This window comes from Artemia franciscana, chromosome 14, assembly GCF_032884065.1.
Source record: "Artemia franciscana chromosome 14, ASM3288406v1, whole genome shotgun sequence".
In the NCBI taxonomy this organism is placed as follows: domain Eukaryota; kingdom Metazoa; phylum Arthropoda; class Branchiopoda; order Anostraca; family Artemiidae; genus Artemia; species Artemia franciscana.
The window spans coordinates 10,192,249-10,217,660 of NC_088876.1; the positions used below are offsets into that span (position 1 = coordinate 10,192,249).

The following is a 25,412-nucleotide window of genomic DNA, read 5'->3' on the forward strand; positions in this document are numbered from 1 at the left end:
TCGATTGATTCCCAAGCCACCTTCTTATCCCTAAATGATTACTAATGAGAGAAGATCTTTCAAAAATGTTGCAGGCATTATTAAATATATTATTATATATACTCCTTTGATTCTGCTTTAGCTGGCCATATATTTGATAATCCCAGCCATACAATACACATGTCAATATCATTAAATATTGGAAGGTAGCGTCGTAGCAACCAATAGACTAATTATGTTAAGCAATTTCAACTCCTTCTACATATTTTTTCAAAAACTGTTTTTCGTAACCAGGAAAATTTTCAGTTGTCTTTGAACTTTTATCAGGTTGATTGTATCCTAGCAACAATTTATAATTACATACAGCTATCTTCAAATAGATACACGTTCTTTAAGCTTTAAATTACATTTACCTTTCCAAAAATACCCCTCCCCCTTCATGTCTAAGAAATAACAAACAATGAAAGTTCAAAAGAATCAAGCTGGGCTTAGGACTTTTTTTGATAATTAAGTAAAAAAAAACAAGTTTTTCTCCGCTGAAAGTAAAGAGCAATATCAACACTTAAACTAACAGAAATTATTACGAACACGAGGGAGGTTGCTCCCTCTTCAATGTCTCTCTCATCGGGCTAAGACTTTTTAGTTTTAAAAAAAAACTTTATATTGTTCTAATTTAAACCTCAGGAGTCGTTCTTAAAGAATTGGGAGAATGTTTGAAATCAAAAGTCAAACATTAGCTTAAAAAGCGAGCTACTTAATATTACTTTCAAAATTTAACTTACTAATCATTATTCCTTTTACATTCAATATTCTTATGAGTTTATAAATTCTCTTGTATAGGATATTTATTCTCTTGTAGGACAAAAAAAATACTTTAATGAATGGGCATCTCCGAAAATACAAACACTAAAAAGTTAATTATTTTGGATTCTATATAAAAAATGAACGATATTTTATTATATTACTACTACTGTACTGTAGTGTATATACTGCTACTTTAGTTAGTGATTAAAAAAGTCGTTTTACAGTCAAGTACTCTTTATATTTTTTTTTGTTTTTCTTTTCAAAAAATGTTTGGCTCTAGACAGAGATTATAAATTTAAAAAATAATAAGAATTTTTAATGAGTCGCCTATCACTATTGAGCTGCATCGCTCCTTACTTACAGTTCATTACCACGAAGTGTTGGATAACACTGTAATTATATACAGCTATCTGTGAATAGAGAATTGTTTCTTAGGTAGCGTACTTAACCGAAATAAATCAGAAAGCTTATGAATGCATTCAACCTAAAAAAAAGGTCCTCCTCGCCAACTGAAAGATAGTCAGAATTCAAAATAAGCTAGCAATAATAAAGTTTTTCCTGGCTAAAGAGTCGAGCGTCATTCATTCTTTGTGGTTTAATTGGATTTAAGGCAAGAATGCAAAGTCCTTCAGGTACAAAAAGATTTCTCTATAGCTTTCAATAAGGGACAAAGAGGCTTCTAAATAGGAATCTTTTCAGTTCGTACCTTCAGGGACGAGGAAAAATTTCATCTTATAAAAGGAAAACCTTTTTTTTTAAAGAAGTAGGGATGCGTAATTAATATTAACAAAAAATCAAATTTTCCTGGCGGAAACAATAGTCAGAATTAGAACTTAAAATGGATAGAGAATGCCGTTTCTCAACATGCACACTATATACCTATAGAACTATTGTGAATAGACTGAATGGTGATATTCCTTTGAATTTGCAATATTATGCAAAACTGGTGCTTTTGCAGCCTTCTTGGTTTTAAAACACTCCAGAATTTCTAAGCAGATTTTGCGTCTTATTTTGGAAAATCATGAACTTTTATTTATCCTACAACACATTGGGAAGAACTTATCAACGGAAAAAATGAAAGAGAACATAAAATAAAACTGGGATCAAAAATTACTTATACTAGAAAATAGCATAAATAGATGAGAAAAAGCACAAACACTATACAAAAAAAACGATAGTGACTTACATATAATAAACTATAATTGTTGTTTAAAATATAAATGTAAAAACGGCAATCACAAATAGGCACAAAACAAAGAAACGGCAATATTATATTCTGGTTATCAGTGGTTTCTTCTGAGTTGAGATTATATGATTTATTATTGTTGTATTTTTCTAAATAAATTTGAATATGGCAATCACAAGCAATCCCGAAGCAATACTAGCAGAAGTGCTGCATGACATTTGTATATCTATGGCTAACTTCTTTTTCTTTTGCTTGTTGATAAAGGTTTTGAGGGGTGAAAGCGAAATGTTTAAATCTTTACTAGTTTTGTATAAATTGTTTTTTAACCTCACTGTTATTATTAAAAGCTTTTCCCCATTTATATATTTTTCATTTCAGTTTCAGTATAAATGTGGTTTAAGTGTGTTAATGTGGCCTATAAAATTGTTTACAATCTCCGATGTCATCTTCTTCTCCAATACCCAATCTTCAGAACTCTATTCCCATCGTAGTACGGATATGATTCTGTGTGACTCCGATCGCCTCATAGTATTTTCTAATAAAGCAGGCTTAGTATGAATTAGGCAGTTTGACATGTATTACCTCTAATGTCCCTGACATTTCTATGATAAAGTACAATTTCTATGATTCCTTCGAACCAATAAGCATACAAAGAGAAGATTTTAGTTTTCATAATAGTAAAAATAAGAAGTTTATTTGAATTTTGAATATCAATATTTGCCAGAGAATGTCAAGCCAGGATTCTTTACGAAATCATTGGATAGCATTACTGTTTTTGTCGGGCAATTAATCTTCATAAGGATTGCAAATATACTATTTGCTTCCTGCTAACTTACTTGCGTCCGTCTTGGAAGTTGTCGCAGAGCCTATCTTTTCACAAGGGGGTAGATATTCGTTTCGTATACCCTATGGTCTATTTCGACATGAAGAACAAGTGGAAGACGATGAAGTGTTAAGCTATTGTTCCATATTATTTAAGGGGAAGAATGGCTTTTAAGAATTATATTTGGATCGAGAAGTCCATTGAACAATACAAGATTACAAAATTACTCTTTCAAAATCGAATGTTTATTGTGCTCTACGAAAAAAAAAAATTGGAAACTTGATTATGATACCTATGAAATAAACAAGTTGTATTTCACGCAGGGCAACTATTTGTCTTCTAATAACAGCAACATTTGTTGTATCACAAGATGACTCCTTTAATCACCAAATATTTCCATTTTATGCAAATGCAAACCCAACTAAAATGTTAACCAGACTAAAACTCTTATTGACAGAGTACTTAAGAACTGCTATTAGGAAATTTCAATTCAGAATCAGACGGCCTTTTCAATTAATAAAGGACAAAATGAAAAGTCTATACGCTATCTCCTATATAAATTAGAAGGCTTAAATTTCCTATGCATATAAAAACTTTCTTATGAAACCACAAAGTCATTAATTTTGAAGAAGGGTTCTCATCATCAAAACTTTTGCACTGTTTCTACAATCGTAAAGGTTACACCCGAACCTAAGAAACACGTTGAAAATGTGTTGAAATATTAATACAAAATATTCTCGTTTATAACTAGCTTTCACACATATTTTAACTACTTGACCTGCTATCTAGTTTGTCTTTAAATACTCAAATGAGCATTTCACAAACTAAAACACATGAATTTTGGAATACAAAAGTGGGAAATCAAACATAGCTAAGGTTGCTTCAGCTTTCATTCATAACAAAGAGACATATTGTTCAAATAGCATAGGATGAAGCAGATGAGTATTCATTGGATAGAAATGACATTGCAAAAGCGATTAGTTTAACCCTTCCATGGGTATTTACTAGAAGTAGCATTTCGAACCTTTAGTCTTCCAGCTTATTTCTTTTACAAGTGGTGATCGAACCAACGACGTTTTCTTTGAGTGCTCTCTAATTCCCACTTCATTTAGCTGGAGTTTCTTCCATCTTAGGGCTGTGAATTTTATCACCCTGGTGGAAACGATGTCATTTACGTTTTCTACTTTCGAAAAATGTCTATATTGACGGAAGCTGTAAGATAGGTCTACATATTAACGTCTGTAATCCATGAATCACAATAGATCTCCTGGAGTTTCAGAAACGAATCACGCAACTCGTCAAATTCCAAGTTCTGGCTCTCAACTTCATGAACGAAAAAAAAAAATCAGCGCTATTTATTTTGGTGTGTATCCAGAAATTAGAGGGCATGATTGGTCTCTTTCGTATAAATAAGCAATTTAGCACATTTATTTCAATAAATAAGCAATAACAGAGAAAGTATCCCAAAGGGCTCAATGGCTCGTTACTTGCAAAACAACTTACAACAACTAATAAATAATAAAACTGGACGTATCCAGACTAAACTACGCCTGGCTTTAAATCAACAAGGAATAAGAAATAACTCACTGATAATTCCCACGAATACGGCGATCTTCCCGTTACCTGGCAATCAAAAACAAATTAAAATTTGTCTACGTCACCGAGGATCTGGCACGGACGCAGGGGGAGGCCTTCGCCCCCCCTGAAATTTTGTGAAATGTTTGATTTTCCCCCGTTTTCTTGGGATTTCTGGCAAAAGTAGGACACTTATTAAGAATCTAGATACATGTGTGAATCCTTTTTGGGGGGATTTTACAGCATGCAATTATGCGGTCAAGTCACTGCCCAATTATTAACCCATTTTCTGTCTAACTTTTTACCCTCTTCGAAGTAATTTGCAATTGTACTGTTATTTTTTTGTAAAGAGAGTTGGCTTTCCTCAGCAAAATAGAATTATCCTTGATATTAGAGCGTTTATCCCCCCTTTTCAGGATAAAGTACAGCTTTTAATGGATCAGTTTTGGAAACTATCATTTTTCATTAAAATCTACGTTTTTGCAATATAAGAACTACCCCCATTGCACCCATATTGCACTGTTAACCCTAAAAGCTCCCTTTCACTGGGACATAATAGATTAATCACGGTTCTAAATCGCTATGAACATAACCTGAGCCTAAAATTTATTTTGATGCTTCAGTCTTCTTCCCCTCCCCATCCGCTACAATACTACAGATTAAAGTTAATCTGTATTTTCCTATACACGTGCTTTTTGCATTACTAAATAAAAAAAGTGCTACTTTATATCTGCTGTTTCGAAGGTTTTACCCCCCCCCCCCCCGAAAAAAAATTCCTGCGTACGTGCCTGCCGAGGATCCAATGTTAACTAAGCAACACCCAATAAAGCACAGTTCATAAGAGCATTTCGTTTCATTCGCATTAGTTGGCAAAACCACACCATCATTTCGTTCAAATGTTGAGTTTTTTATACTAGGCAAATTTTTAAATCCCATTGACGAGATCAGTGCCAAGTAGTAGCCTAAACTCTATCAGAGACAGCAAAGTGCCTCGAACAAATTCCGTTTTGAGCGATGGTATATGTATTTGAAAATGTTTTCTACTTCAAACGCAGAAAAAAAAGTATTTAAGTACCTTTTCATGCGTAGAAAATTTTCTCTGCTTGATTTTCATACACAGAAAAAATTATCGTTAAACGTGTATTCTGAAATAAATGAAAGTTGTCAAACGTCAATCTCATGTTTGTAAATGTTTAAAAATCACTGGTGCACCAAGAAGAAAAAAGAGTGATAAATCTCCAATACTTCCATGTTAACCAGTGTGCTTTAATTCCATTTTTTTACGAAATTTTGCGAGCCAATCGCATTATTACCTTTAGCCAAAGTCAGAATGGGAAGCCAAGTAAAGCGTCCGTTTATCTATCCACTGTTGCGTTTACTAGTTGTAGCTACGACCAATTTTGAGCCAGTAAAAAGAGCACAAAACCTGGTTGTTGTTCTGTACAAAGTTTCAAGGTAGTAAAAGGAAAGACCCTGAATAAACTTACTGATAATGCTAATGAAGTATGAAAATGACTGCATACATTCGTCTCTCTAAGTCGGCTTGCAATAAATACAACCAAAACAAATTTTATGACATTCACCAGAATAGGAACAGCGCCTATCATTTCTCCAGGAGCTATTATATGTAATGGAACTACTCTAGCGGAAGGTCAAGAAACTCGATATCTGGGATTTATGGTGGACAATAAACTCAGCTGGAAAAAACATTGTGATATGATTTCAGTTAAAGTGTCAAGTGGTTTTGGAATGCGGCGTAAACTTAAATATTTTTTTTCCAACTAAAGTGCTAATGTCATTGTACCATTCGTTAGTATCGTTTTATATTAATTATGGATAAATGGTAAGGGCGAGTGATTTTTACACAAACTATAAGAGAGTACAGGTACAGCAAAATAAAGCTGTTCGTATTATTGGAATAGATGACCGAGGAACTGATAGTATGTTCAGTATATTTAAAAAGTTGAATTTATTGAATATGGGTCAAATTAGGGCTACGAAGATAGGCATTTTTGCTTTTCAGTGCTTGAATACTTTAGAGACTGAAGTTTTTAGAAGCTATTTTAAACATAATTCATTTTACCATCTGTAATTAAAACTTGGAAATGATCTGATTAATGAGGTGAGGAATGCAGCGCGATCGGGACATGTGACAAAACATATAGGCCTGAAAATTTGGAATAAATTCCCAGAGTATATAAGGGAGTCTGGTAGTCTCCTGCAGCTTAAGCGCAGGTTAAAAATGCACTTTTTAAATGATGAATGATCAAGATGGTAAAGAGAAGCGTATTGAATGGAAGTCGGCTATTCAGAATTTTTCAGGCCTTTTTTTATTTTATTTTCTAATTTGTGTATTTAAAGAGTTAGTATTATTGATGGTTGAAGTGACATGAATGTAGTCGCTATTACAGGCCAGAACGGCCTTTCTGCAACTAACTGGTATGTATGTAATATAAAGGTTTTAAATAAAATCTACCTATCTATAAAAATGAAACATTTTTAACCACAGTTTTTTTTTACAATTAAACGCCAAGGACCTACCCAGGGTAGGGGAGATTTGAGGTTTGGCCCCTCCCCTTCGGAAAAGCGTGTCCAACTCGTAAAAACGTAACAAAAATACATATAAACAAATTTTGACGCGTCTTTAAAAGGTTGTTTGGAACCAAGCCCCGAAAAAAATAGCCCTCTTTTTCTTTTTCTTATGTGACCAAAATTTTTAATTTAAAAAATATATGAACAGAAAAGACTGTCAAGCATTTATTTTCAGGGGTCTAATTTCATTCAGGACAAAAAGTATTAAGAGGGCCTTGGGGGCATGGGGTGAGAAAATTTTTATACCTAAAATCTTCGCAAGAGTGAACTCTGTAATTAAATTTTCTTGGCAATCGGATGAACAGTGTCGTAATGCATATGGGACCCACACAGAGAGACAAAAATTTAATACCTATAGATCACTGTCGTAAAGTTCAAGGGTATTGTTAATTCTAAAGAATTGGTTAGGATGTCTGATGTTTATAGAAGGGAATTTTTGTAGTTTAGGGAAAATTTGGCGTTTCAACCCACTGACACTCAAGTTTGCTCATATTTTCTAGTACTAGGACTTTCCGCTAGTGATCCTAAAAGGAATTAGTTATCTGTATTACTTATAAAAATCCTCACAAAAGTCAAAATCGATAGTTAGATTGTTGCTGGAAGTTCGAACTTTATTATGTGATTTTTGGTTCGAAAGGAAATATTTCGTTTATATGAAAAATATCAGAAGTTGCAAAGTTCAAGATTGTAATAAATACGGTATTAATATGAATGTGGAGATTTCACTGACGGGAAGAGCGGGCCAAAAAGATCAAAATTTAGTAGAATGAGATTACCGTTGGATATACATGATACAAATATCATCATCCTATTTCCAGTTGTATAATCCGATCGTCGATGAAGGTGTTCTTTAAGTAAAACCCAATCTACAGAAAAGTCCATCCATTTGACCTTGAAAAGGCACAAGCCTATTTGGAGTTGAAATTCATTTGGAGTTGAAATGGCAAGGGAATCCTATTTAAATTCGAAGTTACTTTCAAAGTGTGAGGATTATTTATTTAAAGTTCACACGTTTCACTCCGAGAAAGGACATTTTGCCAACATAAAACTCTTATAATCGTAAGTTCTTCATGGCACTATAAATAAAAAGTTGTTGGACTGAAAAGATATAATCCGTGGACCAAATATACGAGGGCAGGTTAGGCTTACGACTGTAAATGCTGTTCTTTTTTTTTCTTTCGAATGGACTTTCGTATTCGTAATGGACTTGCATAACAAATAGGTTCCGTCACAAAAACAAAAATACGTAACTGTTTATTTGGAATTTCAAGAATGTAAAACAGTTAAGGGAACTTGTAAAAAATAGTAACAACCAGTAAAAACGGGAAACAGAAATGTAAAACTTGGTTTAAATACTATCGAATAAGAACTCCCTAGCTTTGAGTCCCCCCCTAAAAAAAGATGCTGCTAAAACAACAGTAAGTAACATGCTCCAAATATGCTCAACGAACAAACACCGGTAAAAACAGCCATAACTGGAAAAACATCAAAGCAGTCCCCAACAAGCATTTATGTTTGCTGGATGCGAAGGAAGGCCAATAAACTTTTTCGACTAATCAGGTTTTTTGAAGGCCTGTTATATCTTACTTTTAGTACCGTCTGTATCTCTCTTTTTTTAGTGAATAATTTAAAAGATAATACTACTTTTGGAATTTACATATATTGGCATGTATTATTACTGTGTGGTGCTAGGCATCATCAGATACCTATTTACCTATATATTGCTCCTTTTTTGTATTTAGAAATGTTCTACAGTGTCTTAGCCAAAAAACTGGATGAGAAATAAGGACCCGATCTATCGCCTTATGTATTAAACAGAACAAATAGTAAGAAGCTAACACTGGACCTATTAGTCTTTCCAAAATTTTTTGCTCAGAAGCTCAATTAGGAAGGCCCAGTTATTAATTTCTTATCATTATTATGTCTATGGAGTAACTATGTAGAAGTACGGCGTTACGGTATGACTATAGATCTGTAGACTCCAACCATTGATGACTTCCCAAAAAATTTCATGTGCTGTTATGTGACATCAACTATTTTCCATGTTGGGGTTGAAAAAAAGATAAGAATATAAGCAATTTTTTTAAGCTGATTCAACGAGTCCTCCCCGAATGTCCTATCATTGATGGCTTCCTAACACCCTATTTGCATTTGTATTAATCGGTTTAATAATCCCTTCTTCTTCATGATCCCAGATTCTAGGTCACTTTGAAGATGTTCAATTGACTAAATTTCACCTTAGCTATGATGTTCTTGAGAACCTGTCATGAGCTTTAGAGAATTAGGCGTTAAGGTACTTAGACAAAGATCTTAAAAACATGTCCGCTTCTAAGGTACTGTAGACTAATTCCTAAATAAATGGCTTCTCTATAAATTTTGCTTATTACAAAGTCTTCCTAGCAGAGCGGTTAGCAGGCTGAGCTTTCAATCCTGTGTCCTTAAAGGCTGGGGTTCAAGTCTTTTTGCTGCCGATTACTTAGTTTTGCACTAGGGTTAGCGGTATGAATCTACAAGATCAACCAGAGTTGACTCAGTTCGAAATAGTTACATGGAGAAACCTGGAGAAAGTAAACAGAAGGAGTTTGTGGAAGCCAAGATGGTTAGCCGGGCCCTGAACCTTCCAAATTCCTGGCTGAAGGCCAAGAAATGAAGATCAGTATAACTAGTTTGAACTAATAAATCTAGTACCGTTTCTTTTTCCTTTACCTTTAGTCAGGCATGCGCAAAGGATTTCATTTTGGTTAAGGTTGAAATTAAAAACAGAATAAAAATCAAAAGTACGAATTTTATGGGAACAATAGGAAATTACTACGAAAAGAAAAAAAAATATGTTTTACTTGGGTAAGTTTAAAGATCTACTTCTGTGCCTATGACTAGCTTATATAGTTGAGGGAGGAGACAAAATCAAGATGGAGTCTTCAAAGCAAGTTTTTAGCCAAATTGAATTTTGCCAAGTTACACGAAGTTTTTGTAAATGTTGTTTCACTGCCAGTGGGATTTATCGGGAAGCCCTAATTCTTCAATTTTGCAACAAGTGAATTTTACTATTTTTTCAGTACCAAAAGTTGAGATGGTAGATGATCATGGGCAGGTGATTGAGGAAAAAAATTATGAAACTGGAAGTACAATCGAATTAAAATGTGTAATCAGCCAAGTTCCATCGCCTGCCGCTAATGTCATGTGGCGCCATGGTATCCGCTTGCTAAATTATGATACCTCAAGGGGAGGAATCAGGTAAGTTTTATTTAGAACTCATAAATTGTGATTTGAAACCTAACAAATTTTATGTGCCTGTATACTTCGAACTTTCTTGTCCAAAATTCCATCTCTACACTGTCAACAAAAATATTTATTTTATTATTTGTTTAGATTTGTAAAAAAATGATCCTTTTTTTAAACAATGTATCTGTAAGTTGAATATCCTTGCATGGTCATTGAACATTATTCTGTACTGCAACCAACCGTAAAAAAAAAAACACGAAGGATGTGAATTGAAAATTCTAGTCCGTGCATTGTAATGATAAATAGGCTCACAGGATGTTAGTATATAGGATGTTAAGAAATATACATATTATGTTGCGTCATATGTGCCATTTCCACACTTTTGATGTATTTTTCAATACTTTTGCTTCAGCCGTCCTTAAAAAAGGCTAATCACAGTTATGAAGATCAGGAGGATAAAAGCGTGGCATACATTTCCCTACTGATTCTACCTTTGAATCCACCTCAGCCAATGATTTTTGGCAATTATTTGAAAGTTTGAAATTTTTATTTTATGGTACAAATCAAGCATTTTTATAAAATAAGAGGCTGGCTATCTCCCGTGAGCACCCTTATTCAGGTTTATTCCAAATGAAGGAAGATTAATTCCTACTTCCCTCCCCCTTGGACACTTATGTATGTTCACTTGAAGGTTTATTGAGCGTTAAAAACTCTTGGCATAATTTTCTCCCTTTAACGAATCAGTTACTCCTCCCCCCACCTGCACAATAACCAATGACCCTCGTCAAAATTCAGGCAAACCAAAATAAAATGAATCAACTCGCTTAAATTAAGCTTGAATATAAATATCAATATTAGCCGTTTATTTCATATGTACCATGCTATTTTTAGGAAATATTTGGCGCCACGATGCATAGCTGTCTCTGAAACTGAAATGCTAAAACAGAGTTTTGTGATAAATTTTTTCTTCATTAGCTTTCGCAAAATTTTCAATCGGTAGTAACTTAATCCATTTGGGGCAAAATCCTAGTTGGGTTCCATAAAATGATAGAAAATGTCACTTCTTTATGGAACTATCATTTCGGATACTTAAAGAGGACGCTGGCACTTTCAATTGTCGTTCAATTAGGACCTCTCCCGATTTTCTAACACTGTTGGTTTGATATTTTTTGTCCATAGGAATGAAAGACAAAAAATGTATAAAATAAATAAATATGTCCTTTGATATTCAGATTAAATTGAAAAAAGGTTGTTTTTTTTTAACTGAAAGTAAGGAGCAACTTAAAACTCAAAACGAACAGAAATTATTCCATATTGAAAGGGATGCACCCCTCCTCAATACCTTGCTCTTTACGCTAAGGCTTTTTACGCTAAACTTCTAAAAAACCTTCCTCTTCTAAATAAGCGGGCCTTGTGTTTCAGGAGCCTTTCTTAAAAAAATGGGATAAACAGTCAAACTCATTAGCATACTTTCATTTGAAAAAGAATCTAATTTCTAATCGTTTTTTCGATCACTACGAAAATTCTCCCGCCGTGGAAACTTTTTTGCAGAAATCCAAACACGCTGAAAAGAGCCCCAGATCATTCCCCCCGAACATCTCCACATGTAAAATTGGATTAGCAAAGAGACATTAAGACAATGAATTTTGTATAGGAATTCTGTCAAATCCCCCAAGTGTAATTTTCCCCTGGAATGTTAATCCCCTGAAATTTCTCTCCCCACGGATAATTCCATCTAATGAAACCCACCCCAAGCAAAAATGATTCCCCCCTCCCGAAAATGTCTATGCTTCTCAATAACAAATACTGTGGGTAAACAATGGGCAAATTTCATAACTTACAGGCCTCTCCCCACGGACTGTGGGTGTTCATATTACCCTTAAAGGTAACATGTAGATAATTCTGAACAAAATGACTGTCTCACAATTTTGATCAGATAACTTTGGGGTGAAAAAGGTGTGGAAAAGGGGCTAGTCGTCCCCCAATATTTTTAGTCTCTTAGAAAGGGCACTAGAGCTTTTAATTTTGGTTTGAATGAATCGTCTCTTGATTTTCTAAGGACTATTATTTCGATACGATCGCTCCTGGAAAAAAAAAACAAAAAACAAATAAACATGCATCCGTGATTTGTCATCTAGCAAAAAATGTGCAATTCTACATTTTGGCGTATATGAGCTTGAAACTTCTACAGTAGAGTTCTCTGATGTGCTAAATCTGATGGTCTGATTTTCATTAAAATTCCTTGACTTTTAGGGGTGTTTTTCCCTTTTTTAGAAAACCAGGCAAATTTTGTGAAGCTCGTAACTTTCGACAAGTAACGCAAAACTGGATGAATCTTATATATTTGCAATCAGTGCAATGAGCTAAATTTTTTTGTATATTTTGATATCAAATTCCGTTTTTTTCGAGTTTCCATTATCTTTGAGATGCTTCAGCCCTACTTACAGTTCGTTCCCGCGAGGTGTTTGATAAAATACTAAATTTCACACGTGTATAATTCCTAATATAATTGGTGTCATTGGTTATAACATTTGAATTCTAATAAGCATGGAAAACTTGTGTTACAAAATTGGGAGAAAGAACAGGAAGGTGTCTTCGGTTCGTCCATACGTCCTTCGAATAAGACAAATTTTTGTATAGAATTCTTAATATTAATGGTGACGAAAATTTGCGAGCAAAGATGAGACAGTGGCAGACCCAGTGTCTCTTGCGCCTGGGGAAAAATACTAGTATGGGCCTACTCAAAGTCTTCCAAAAAATTTTTTGGTAATTTTCAACAAAGATTTCATTTATACACTCCATTTATTAGCAAAATTTTCCATTTATTAAAATCTGTCTAAATTAACAAATTTTGGTCTATTTCTTTTTTTCAAGGAATGGTGATGAAGAAATGAGAAAAATGAAAATTACAGATTCAATTTGCTTGTACATACTGCTAACTGCGCCCTCCACTTTTTTTTCACTAATACAAAATATTCATAACCGCTAGATCATTTATTTGAAGTTTTGCCCCCATAAACTTTCTGTACCCAGGGAAAGTGCCCCTCTGGCCTCTCCCTAACACCGCCCCTGAGGTGAGAGAGGTCATATTAATCCAAACTATTCTACAAGTGACACTCATCTGACTAAGGTTGATTGCGTTTTATTATTTAGTGTCTCAGAAAATGAAAACATCAAAGTTAGAGAGTTAGCGATGCAGGAAGAATATTTATCTGTCAGATGAACAGTCAAGAACTTCTACTTTGAAAGGGAAGTAAGATTGTCCTAACATTTCATATAATTATTCAGAAATGTATTTAATACTACCGCAGGGCAAATTTAAATGAATAATAGGATAAATTTCAGGATGAAAATAATGAAAAGAAATTGGAAAATTTTTAGCGATTTGATATCTGCCAAGCAATTTTGTTTGTTCAAGTTTGGGATCGAGTAGTTTAATTTTGAAAAGGATAGATCAGTTTTGTTTTGCTGAGGTTTCGAAGCCCTCTTTCCACAATGAATATATGTAAAAATCCCTAGTGTAAATGTAATCAGTAGCAAATTTTTCAGAACACTGAGTCAGGTGCATGTCAGCAAAGCGTCAGGGCCTGACGCGAAATCCAATATTATATTAAAAAGATCGTTTATCAGTACCATCCGTTACACTTATTGGCTGATATACAACTGTAGGAAAAAATAGTCCATGTTAGACTGTCTAACTACGCAGTATTGAGAGTGGGCTGAGCTCCAATCTCAGGGGCTTTACATTCACCTTCTCTCCTTTCACATAGCAAAAGTCTTTGATCGCACATGTTATGAAGGCCTTCAACGCGGACTAAAAGCCTATGGAGGTGATGTTTGTCTATTTGGCGTGCTTGCTGGCTTCCTTAATCAAGGCTCATTAAGTGTTGTCCTTGACGGCTTCATTTCAAAAGAACACCTGGTTTTACCAGGAGTGCCTCAAGGAGGTATTCTTGTGCTGAAACTTTTCCTGGGGCACATAAACGTTCTAGGTGAGCCTTATAGGAAAGAATCTTCATTATTTTGCTGATGACACGATGACAATAGATCTCTATTGCAAAAGGCTCCAGCAAACTTTAAAAGAAGCTTCAGGCTGAGCTGAGAAAAAATTTAGGTATGGGCGGAAAAGTGGCTTTTCAGTTTCAATTCATGCATGGCACAAGAGGTCTTAATTTTGAAGGTTCAAATTGTGACGAATAATTATGTCTGCATTTCAAATCAGAGGCAATAACAAGAATAGAAACACTACGCCTTCTTAGAGTTCATTTCTCGTCGGATCTCACGTTGGCTTAACACCTCAACAAAGTGATATCCTCCTGTTTCTAAAAGCTAGGATTCACCGTAAGATGCGAAAGCCTCTTCTTTGAAGAGTCCATTTTGACACAGTCCACGTCATGCATCAGGCCAGTCATAGAATACACACGTCCTTTTTTTGCTAGTGCAATAGCCACATCACTCCTCTTTAATGTGTTCAAAACCAAGCAGTTCGAGCAATAATTTCTAGCACCTCCGATGCCAAACCAGTGCAGTTGATCCAGGATCCTTTTCGCGTGGCTTCTATGTCGATATGCTATATAAATGCATTGCCCTGCATCTGGGAGGTATCAAAACTCGTTCTAAACAGACTTGAAAATACTTGAGTACTTGAAAACGAGTTTCTCCCAACGATCTGCCGCCACATGAAACGGCCTTCCAGCAGAGGTTATTCCCGGAGAATCCTTCTGCGTGGTGTTCAAGAGAAAATATAAAAAATCCCTCAAAAATTAAAAGCATGGTTATTACCAGAGACTAGCTGAGTCATCCTAGCCGAGTGGTTAGTGCTCTGGACTTGAAATCGTCAGGTCAAGGACTCGAGTCCTGGTGTCGCTGATTATTTGGCCTGGAACGGAAGTCAATTACGCGACGTTGCAAGCTCAACCAGAGTCAACACAGTTCTAAATGGGTACCTGGAGAAATCTGAGAGGAAAACAGTGGGCACGTCAGAGGATTTGCCCCCAACCACGCATTTCACTCCCGACCAAAGGCATCGAATTAGAAGATTGGTACCTGCTTGACGCGGACCATTGGTCAGCATGCGAAAAAAAAGTTATTATCAGAACTAGTGACATTTCATCATTTGTGATGGAGATGTGAAAAAAAAACTGTTGCGCAATTACCATAAAAACAAATAGCAAAGAAAGATAAAACTCAGCAAAAAAAATACCTCAAACAAGACTGCGGCCAGTAATCTCCTTCTGGCCGCAGTCTCGTTTGAGGTTTTTTTTAGTTATATCTCTCTTTGTTGTCATGGCTGGCCAATTCGGCTTAAGAACTTTAATTACCATAAAAAAAATCCTCATAACATTATTTTTATTTGGCAAATTTCATCAACAGTTCTTAGAATAACCCTCTGTATAGTTGCGTTTAAGGGTTGAAATCGTCGGTTGTCCAATAATCCTACAATCTTTCGTAGGATAAACGAAAAACACTACTTTGGGAAAGAGTCTTGAAGGTGCAGGCTGCTTAGGTTTTTACTGTAAACAAAAACTACTCTGTGAACAAAAATTGGTAAGCCTCATAAACTTTTCCTAGAACAATTAATTCAAACTCATTTATGGGGAACAAACGTATATTCATAAGGATAATTTCTTTGATGGAATTTTTCGTTCTCCTAGTGTTAACAGAAACAGGAGCGTCAAATTCTTATTTAATATAGTTTCTATCTATGACTCAACAGTTCTACATTAAGTCTTCTTAGCAGTGTTATTAGTAACAGTAAGTCCGAGACTTAAGAACATACATCATTTGTTTGTGCAATTGCATGAGCTTCATACTGCCTTATTGAGTGAACGTGTTCACGAGGTCATGATGGATTTTATATTGGAATAATGTTTTCTTTAAGAATACAGTCAAGTAGTAATATCTATTTCCTGAAATTATTAGGGTAAGTCTAGCCCGTATTTTGTAATAGGTGCTGTCCCAAGAACTATTTTAATAGCCCATGTTCGAAGATTTTTTATCTCGATTTATTCATTCCCGAGTCCCATAGTGATTGGTTACTTCAGCCTTGAGCTATCAAGAAAATTTATCTGTTTATCTCAGCCAGGAAAATTTCAAATTATTTTGTTTCAAAGAATACGGTTTCAAAGCAAAATTTTATTCAAAAATAGCGTTCACATTCTGATCTATTCATGGATACTGACGTTTGTTACCTGAGCCTCCACCGTAGTGAATAAACGGATCCTAATTAATAAAACTATTTTGAAACATTAAAATTCGATGCGTCAAAATTAGAAATCAATCCTTATTAAAATTTCTTTGTTCCTCCATTGGGAATTCAAAGATTTCTTTTCCTAGAACAAAGAGAAAAAGCGTCAAGATAACGATTCAAGACATGCTAACAAAAACGATAATAATGATTATCACACTAAGAACGTTTGGTTTTATTGTGAAGTTGGAGTAAGCACAGAGCAGCAGAGGTTCAGTGTAAAAAGTTAATCTACATAACTATATTTTTTTGCAGTACACAAGCTTTAAAATAGAAGTTCAGTTACTAAGGAGTCATATTCAAACAAATAGTAAAACACAAAGGAAAACACCAAGGAAAACAGAAAGTACAGACTTGTTTTACTTCAGTACTCAATTTAAATGATTCTTCAATGAACGCTATGAATTAAATCTGTTTTGCATTTTTCTTCGGTAAGGTAACAGTGAGATACAAAAACGACTTCTTTACTCGTTTTCCAGAGTTGATTCAATTTGAACTACAAGTAAAATATATTTACAATTATTTTATGTTAGCTTTGATTTCAACTTTTTTGGCAACCTTTTTCGCAGATGTTTTTAATTCATTGGATAAGTAGATCTAGATTCTAAGGAGTAAACATTCAAAATCATCATTGATCTCTTTAGAGCATAAGGTTTTAGTGTCTCTTTAGAGTTTTTTAGAATATGAATCCCTTGAATATCTACCAGGGCCGGATGATAAGCTTTGGGTTTAAAAAAAGAGTCATAAATATTGAAATAAACTCAGTTTACTTCTCTTCAGAATTTCCTCGTAAATTGCAACATTTTCGCAAACAGGGTTTTCATTAGGTTCTTTCGTCGAATACGGCACAAGCAAGCGTTTTTCACTCATCCCTACTTTTCTTGGCAGTGGTTCTCCTTTCTCTGCCTACCGCGTCAACGCGGTAGGCAGAGAAGGTTAATTCGACTCGGGTCCGTAGCATTTTTAGTTTATTCAGGTCTCAATCATAATCACAAGCCACTGCATCTTTGAAAAAATGGAATTCATGGAGAGCCAAACCAAAGAGTATGGGTAGCTTATAAGGGTGGGAACGGCGCTTGTGTCGACAAAAAACTATCAATGCCATCGAGCATTTTGTGAAACTTGGTGTTTTTTCAGTAGTTTTATTAATATATTTGGTAAAATTAGGTTAGTAATAAGTGTCTAATCTCAGTTCCTGACAGAAAAATTATTACAGACCTTTAGAAAATTCCAAGTATTGCCAAATGCTAGATGGCGTTGATATTTTTTGTCAGCACTAGCACCAGTTCTCATTTTTATAATTTAAAACATATGCTTTATTAGCCAGACGCTATTTCAATACCATTACGTGCCACCGCTTTTGATTGAGAGTTTACAAACGTGGCAATCACATTGTTTATGATTGTCTCACCTCCCAGATTTCAGATTGTATATGAAGAGGTTTCGATTTGCAAGTAGTCTTAAGTGCCTCTGTCAAGTTCAATTTAATAATTGCACGGACATTTTGGATGACATATGCAGCTGTTACCAAGCACTTAATACCTTTATTGATGTTGACCTATGAGTTGACAGTTTTAAATCAAAGAGAAGGCTCTCCTATTGTTTCACTTTATTTTTACATGAGGCTAATCAAGCTGAAAAATTTTTCATGACTCATATATCATGCACTTTTAAATACATCATCAAATTTCCTCAATGGTATAGTCAAAAAAGTAATACAAGTGTCATTCATTTGTAGGATCAAAAAAAAATTCACCCCATCATAAAATACAATATTGGACCTTCTATTTACTAATAGTAATTTGTATTGAAAGAAAAAACTTTTTTATCGAATTCATTTTCATCAGCCATTTTATGACACTTTTTTCACCCTCAAATATACTTTTTACCACCCGAACTTCTTCTATTTGGACCAAGGATATTATAATCTTTTGTTTTGAAGGAGGGAGGCTCCAACTAGGTAAATAAAATTAAATATAAATGACATAATTAAAAATAAGATCCAGTTTTTTATTCATCATCCAAACTTTGTGAAAGGAATAGGAGCATCCAGGTCTCTTTATCATTTTATGGTATTATAATGAACCAATCATCTTATTCACTTTGTTTTATTATGTCTTAAAAGAGACAGAATGTTCGGAAACCTCTGCGAAGACTATTCTCTGCCTCTCATCTTTTGAGATTGTACTCTCATTTTATTTTTATTTTTTCCAGAGTAAATTGATTTTTTATACAGTTCAAATTATTCTTTAATATTAAAGTTTTCAATACTCATTTGTTCAACTTCGAAACATCTCTTCTATAGGACCATTAAGCTAGATACGATAAAATTCTATTTAAAAATTGCTGTCACAAAAAAAATGATTCCAAACTTTTATCTCTCGTCACAAAAATGGGGTGTCAAGTGAGGTTAAAAAGGGTTACAAACAAAGAATATAATATGATGAAAATAAATATAAGATAAAAAGACAAATTCCTAGTAAAGTGCCAGCGCTAGGAACAAAAAATGACTCAAAAGCCAGTTCGTACCCATCATCTTATAAAGAATCAAAGTGAGTACAGCACCTTCTGGACTTTCTTCTAACGCTCAGAGAGGTAGGACTTCTATCTATCGTTTAGAAATTAAACCTGCCCTCGTTAAGAGATCTTTAATAAGTTTGATCTACTATCTACACCATGAGGATGCGGAAGGTATTAAATAAGGAAATAAGCGCAAGAAAATTTGCGAGTGAGCAGTCGCCTAATTTTTGTTCCAAAGGACTTGTGGCGAAGAATTTGTAGGTAGAATGATCCGTACAAATAATTATGATAACAATGTGTACATCTCAAGAAAGTGCATTTGACGATGATTCCAAATACAAAAATTTATTAAGTTCAAAACAACCTAAATACAATCAATAGCCAGGGAAAATTAAAATTTCTAGCCAAACCTCAGCATTAGAACCAAAAATGGTATAAAACTCAATTCATACATATCATTTACAGTGAATCACAGCAAGCAGAGGCCCTTTTGGACTTTTTCCTCTTGAGAGAGGCCATTTCCTAGGTTTTGGTAGAGAGGTCAGATCCTGGGTCCGGGAATATATGAAAGAATATACTTTCGATCCAAGTCTGATGTAAAGAATTTCTACCTTCCGTGTAGGAATTAAACCTTCATTTCTTAAGAGATCTTTCTTAAGAATGTGCTACCGCCCACACCATGAGATGAATGGAAGGAATTTCTACTTTCAAATAGCAAAGCCTTCCCGGACTACTGGTACACTACGGATTTTTAGGGAGAAACAGTAAAAAAAACTGTTTTAGCTATAAAATAAAATACTTATTTTTCGTTACATTTGAATAAATTGTATACATTATTGATACATGTTTTTTTCCTTCCTAGTCATTTTGAAACTGCTTTATTGTTTCCTATATTTTCGTCAATATAGCGTTGTAAATACTCATTTGTTACCCTGGTAACTTGGTATAACCGTAGATGATACTGATATTAATAACTCATAATCATGGACCATTTAGGCTATTGCCTAGCAAATAGGTGATAATAAGGGTACTTTGTAATTTTCAGGTGATTGCCTTGGTCTGGGCGTAACTGTCCGTACAAATCAAAACAGAATAAGCGCAATAAAAAGTTTCTGTGTAGTTATAGGTCTATTTTATTCCGGCAAACCAAAGCGGTTTATGTAATGTTTCTAAGAGTTTCAATTAAAAAGAAAACTCGAATGATTTCCCAAGCGCAACAGAAATCACAGCAGGAATAGACACGTGAATTTATTTCTGGAGCAAGGGGTTCTTGCATCTGGAAAGGGGGTTAAGTTTACCAAAATCTCCAGACACATGAAAGTTATGGGTAAAATACATTGCAAGCCAATACGTAAAAAAATATATATATTATGGGGAGGGACACGGACCCAAAGGCTTCAATATTTCCGTCCGCACCAGTGCTACATAGCCAATAACAAGAAACAATCTATGTAACTAAAAACCTTGAAAGCTTCTCAGAATTTTTTCTTTCTTTTATTCTCTCAACTTCCTCTTTGGTGTTGCTCTAGCAGCACAGAAATAACTATGAATATCATTCATACCTTTTGATTGTTTAATGCAAAGCATATTGCTTAGCAGAGATTTTTTTGTGTCAAGTGATTGTCAGAAATCTAAGGTGTCTCCTATGTAGATTTCTATTTCGCCTTGGCTTTCAGGACGCTTCACGAGAAAAGCGTTGCTCATTCATTTTAATTGAATTTCAGCTGACAAAATAAGCTGGTGGGTGACATTTTCAACAATTCCAACGCTTGATAATTGGAGTATATTATGTTTAGGCTAAAGGGAACTTTTCTTTTATGTATCAGGAAGTAAACGATAAAAGACGCTAAGTTCTTATAATACATATTTTATTTTAACTGTCGGATTTTACGTTATACGGTAACACAAGTTTACATATATGGATGAGCATTCGCTTTATTTTTTTCCCAAAGAATTTGTGGTTAAAAAAATTGTAATTAAGGAATATCCGTGCTAATAAATGCTGAAACTCTAAAAAAGAAGAGTTATTTTTATAACAATATGTACATCACAAGAACGCGCATTTTAGAATGATTCCAAATTTTGAAATCTATGAAGTTCAAATCTATTTATAAAAGTTTATTAGTCCTAAAAATATTGCATAATTTTAGAAAAAGGCGGAAAACATTCCCAAAAGTAAAACAAGTAAATGAAAACTACGGTATCAAATTCAGAACATCAGAGGAACTTTCTGTTTGGCGTTACAAAATGGCGAAAATCAGCACTTTATTATAGCAATATCTAAAAATTACAGTTTATGCATATACTTGTCAGAAATCTTACGCCAATCGTTTGTCTCAAGATTTTCACTTGATTGCATTTTGGCTCTGTCCGGGCCAAAAATTTTGATTTGCGGCACAAAACGGCAAAAGTCAGTGCTTTTCTTTGACGCTATATGGTTTGTTTCTTAAAACAGACACAAAAACATATGGTTTCTGTTCGAAATGGGGTTTACAGTATATAAAGAAGCCTTTTATCGTCGGCCTTGTTCGGGCCAAACTTTCTGTTTGGGATCACAAAAAGGCAAAAATCAACACTTTATTATAGCAATACATGAAAATTACAGTCTATGCACATATTTGTCAAGATTCCTTAGCCAATTGTTTGTCTCAAAATTTTCACTTGATTGTATTTTGACCCTATCCGGGCCAGAAACCTGCAAAACCTACAAAAATCAGTGCTTTTCTGTGACACTATACCTTTTGTTTTTAAAACATACACAAAAACATATGGTTTCCGTTCGAAGTGGGGTTTACAGTATATAAAAAAGCTTATTATTCTTGGCCTTGTTCGGGCCAAACTTTGTGTTTGGTGTCACAAAAAAGCAAAACTTAACACTTTATTATAGAAATATCTGAAAATTCCAGTCTATGCATATACTTGTCAAGAATCTTAAGCCAATGGCTTGTCTCAAAACTTTCAATTGATTGTATTCTGGCAAAAAAATTGCGGCAAAAACGGCAAAAATCACCTTTTCTGTAACACAGTATCTTTTATTTCTTAAAAAAGACATAGAAACATATGGTTTCCCTTCGAAGGGGCCCTATCTCCATAGTTGGTTGCATTTTTTTAAGTAAACCTTCAAGAAAAAAAAAATGTATCAATGTCGTCATATTTGATGGATAAAGAATTATTTTGCCGCTTTCTTGTGCATAGGAACTTGAAAACTCCTTAATATAGTTCTTGAGCTTGATTAACATAATGCTGCAGTTTTCATGTAGGTCATACCCTATTTTGAAGCTTCCTAGTTTCCTCAGGCTTCCTATGAGTAATTTTTAATTTTAGGAATTTTAATTGTTAAAGTCATCGTATAAAGCCAATGCTTTATATATCATTTCCGTCTTTTAAAGTTTTAAATAACATATTTACTTGTCGCTCAAAGACTGTTCGATACCGAGAGAATGAATTTAAGTCTAAAGGGAAAGGAGATGTCAAATCGCGGCTGTTGATAAAATTAAATAAAAGAAAACAAGTTTTTTTTAACTGCAAGTAAGGACCGATATTAAAACTAAAAACGAATAGAAATTATATGAAAGGGGTTGTCCCCTCCTCAACGCCTCGCTCTTTACACTAAAGTTTGACTCTTTGTCAAAACTCTACTTTTGAAAACAATAAAAAACTTTAGCGTTAAGTGCGAGGCGTTGAGGAGGGGACAACCCCTTTCATATACGGAACAATTTCTGTTCGATTTTAGTTTTAATGTCGCTCCTTACTTGCAGTTAAATAAGACTTGTTTTTTTTATATTTAATTTCTAAAAGTTTTTAATTAATGTATGTTTTGGTTTTGGCTCACCACACATGATTAATTCAAACGAAATTTGCATATTAATTTATTTTTTTTGCTAAATGGCTTTCTCATAATTTTCATTGGACGATTTTGATAAAAAAAAATGGGTTGGGGGAGGAGTCCTAGTTCCAATTTTTAGTTACTTAAAGGGCAACTAGATTTTTTTAACGAACGTTTTTGTTAGTAATAAACATAAGTACCTTACGAATTAACTTACATAACGAACTTCTATGTTTATGTATTTTTATTACGTATCTGACGGGTTTCGCCCCACGTCAATACCTCGCTCTTTATACTAAAGCTTGAATTTTGTCCCAAATCCTTAAGAATCACCCCTGAATCACAAAGGCCGTAGAATAAATAGTTGAAATTACCAAAAATGCTTTAGCGTAAAGAGCAAGTATTGTGGAGGAGACGAACCCCCTTATATACGTAATATCTTCTGTTCGTTTTAAGTTTTAATGCTGCTTCTTACTTCCACTTGAAAAATACTTTTTTTATTTATTTTTCTCATTGTTTTTTTCTTAAATAGTGCTAGAAAATCCTGCGCCCCCATCATGGAAATTCTCTTCCCTCATAATAAATTCCTCAATGGAAAGATCTTCCTATATAACCCTCTCCTCCCGACCCACCCCCACCCCAACGCAAAAAAGTCCCCCTGAAAATGTCTGTACACTTCATAATAACCATTACTATAGGTATACAATGGTCCAAATTTGTAACTTGTAGCCCCTCCCCCGGAGAGTGTGGGGTATTAAGTCGTCCCCAAAGGAATAGTTGTTAAGTTTTCGACTACGCCGAACAAAATGGATATCTCAAAATTTTGATTCAGTGACTTTAGGAAAAATGAGCGTGGGAGGGGGCCGAGGTGCCTTCCGATGTTTTAGGTCACTTAAAAAGGGCACTAGAACTTTTAATTTCCGTCAGAATGAGCCCTCTCACGGCATTCTAGGACCATTGGGTCAATACAATCACCCCTGGGGAAAAAAACAAACAAATGAAGTTGAGATTCAATGACTTTTAGTGGGTGTTTCCCTCTATTTTCTAAAATAAGGCAAATTTTTTCACGCTCGTAACTTTTGATGGGTAAGACTAAATTGGGTAAGACTTGATGAAACTAATATATTTTAAATCAGAATTAAAATGCGATTCTTCTGATGTAACTATTGGTATCAAAATTCCATTTTTTAGAGTATCGGTTACTATTCAGCCGGGTCGCTCCTTACTACAGTTTGTTACCACGAACTGTTTGATTACTGAGAATTTGGCGTGTACAGCCAGACGGCATAATAGTAAAATATTGCATTGGAGTGTTAAGATTGAGGGGCAGTAGCCAGCACAGAACAAATAATAATTTGGCTTCTATGTGTTTTTTCTTTATTTTTCTTCCTGACACTTTGTCAGGAAGAAAATTAAAGGAGCTATCGTAAAAACCTAGGCAAGGGCTCATTCAATTCGAAATTAAAATTTCTGGTGTCCTTCGTACGATTCATAAGCGATTGAACTGAAGTAAGTTGTGCCTTTTCACACGTACACACACACTAAAAAAAAACAAAAAAAAAGCTATATTTTGTGGTATCTTTTGTGTGTTGTGTTTAAGATTAGATAAAAAAAAAAGTTTTTTTTAACTGCAAGTAAGGAGCGCCATCAAAACTTAAAACCAGCAAAAATTATTCAGTATATAAAAGGGGTTTTCCCCTCCTCAATACCCCGCTCTTTACGCTAGAGTTTGACTCTTTCTCATAACTCTCCTTTTTTATAAAACAATAAAAAACTTTAGCGTAAAGAACGAGGCATTGAGGAGGGGACAACCCCTTTCATATACGGAATAATTTCTATTCGTTTTAAGTTTTAATGTCACTCCTTACTTGCAGTTAAGAAAACAGGCTTTTTTTTATATAAATTAAATAAAAAAAAAACTAATTTTTTTTAGCTGAAAGTAAGGAGCGACATTAAAACATAAAACGAACAGAAATTACTCCGTATATAAAATGGGTTGTCCCCTCCGCAATCCCTCGCTCTTTACACTAAAGCTTTTAATTGTTTTAAAAAGTAGAATTGTGGCAAAGAGTCAAACTTTAAAGTAAAGAGCGAGGGATTGCGGAGGGGACAACCCATTTTATATACGGAGTAATTTCTGTTCGTTTTAAGTTTTAATGTCGCTCCTTACTTTCAGCTAAAAAAATTAGTTTTTTTTATTTAATTTCTGAACGTTTTTGAATTAATGCATGTTTGGTTTTGGCTCTCCGCACATAAATTATTAAAATGAAATTTGTATATTAATTCTTTTTTTGGCTAAATGGCTTTCTCTTAGTTTTGATCAGACGATTTTGAGAAATAAGGGGTGGAGAAGGAGGCCTAGTTGCCCTCCAATTTTTCGGTTGCTTAAAAAGGCAACTAGAACTTTTAATTTTTAACGAACGTTTTTATTAGTAAAAATATACGTAACTTATAAATTAGCAACTTACGTAACAAACTTTCATAATCTTATATTTTTATTATGTATACAAGGGGGTTTCAATCCTCGTTAATACCTCGCTCTTTACACTAAATCTTAAGTTTTGTCCCAATTCTTTAAGAATGACCCCTGAATCAGAAAGGCCGTAGAATAAATAGTTGAAATTACTAAAAATACTTT

At 34.3% G+C, this 25,412-nt stretch overlaps 1 protein-coding gene across 4 annotated transcripts in view; it reads left to right on the forward strand.

The window, feature by feature from the left end:
• The window catches only part of LOC136035292 (hemicentin-2-like), a 215,730-nt gene that overhangs the window by 142,317 nt on the left and 48,001 nt on the right, over window positions 1-25,412 (forward strand). For all 4 annotated transcript variants that reach the window (XM_065716978.1, XM_065716981.1, XM_065716980.1 and 1 more), the window contains exon 6: window positions 10,016-10,193. In XM_065716978.1, coding sequence (XP_065573050.1) covers window positions 10,016-10,193 — 178 coding nt within the window. The remainder of the gene's footprint in view (window positions 1-10,015; window positions 10,194-25,412) is intronic.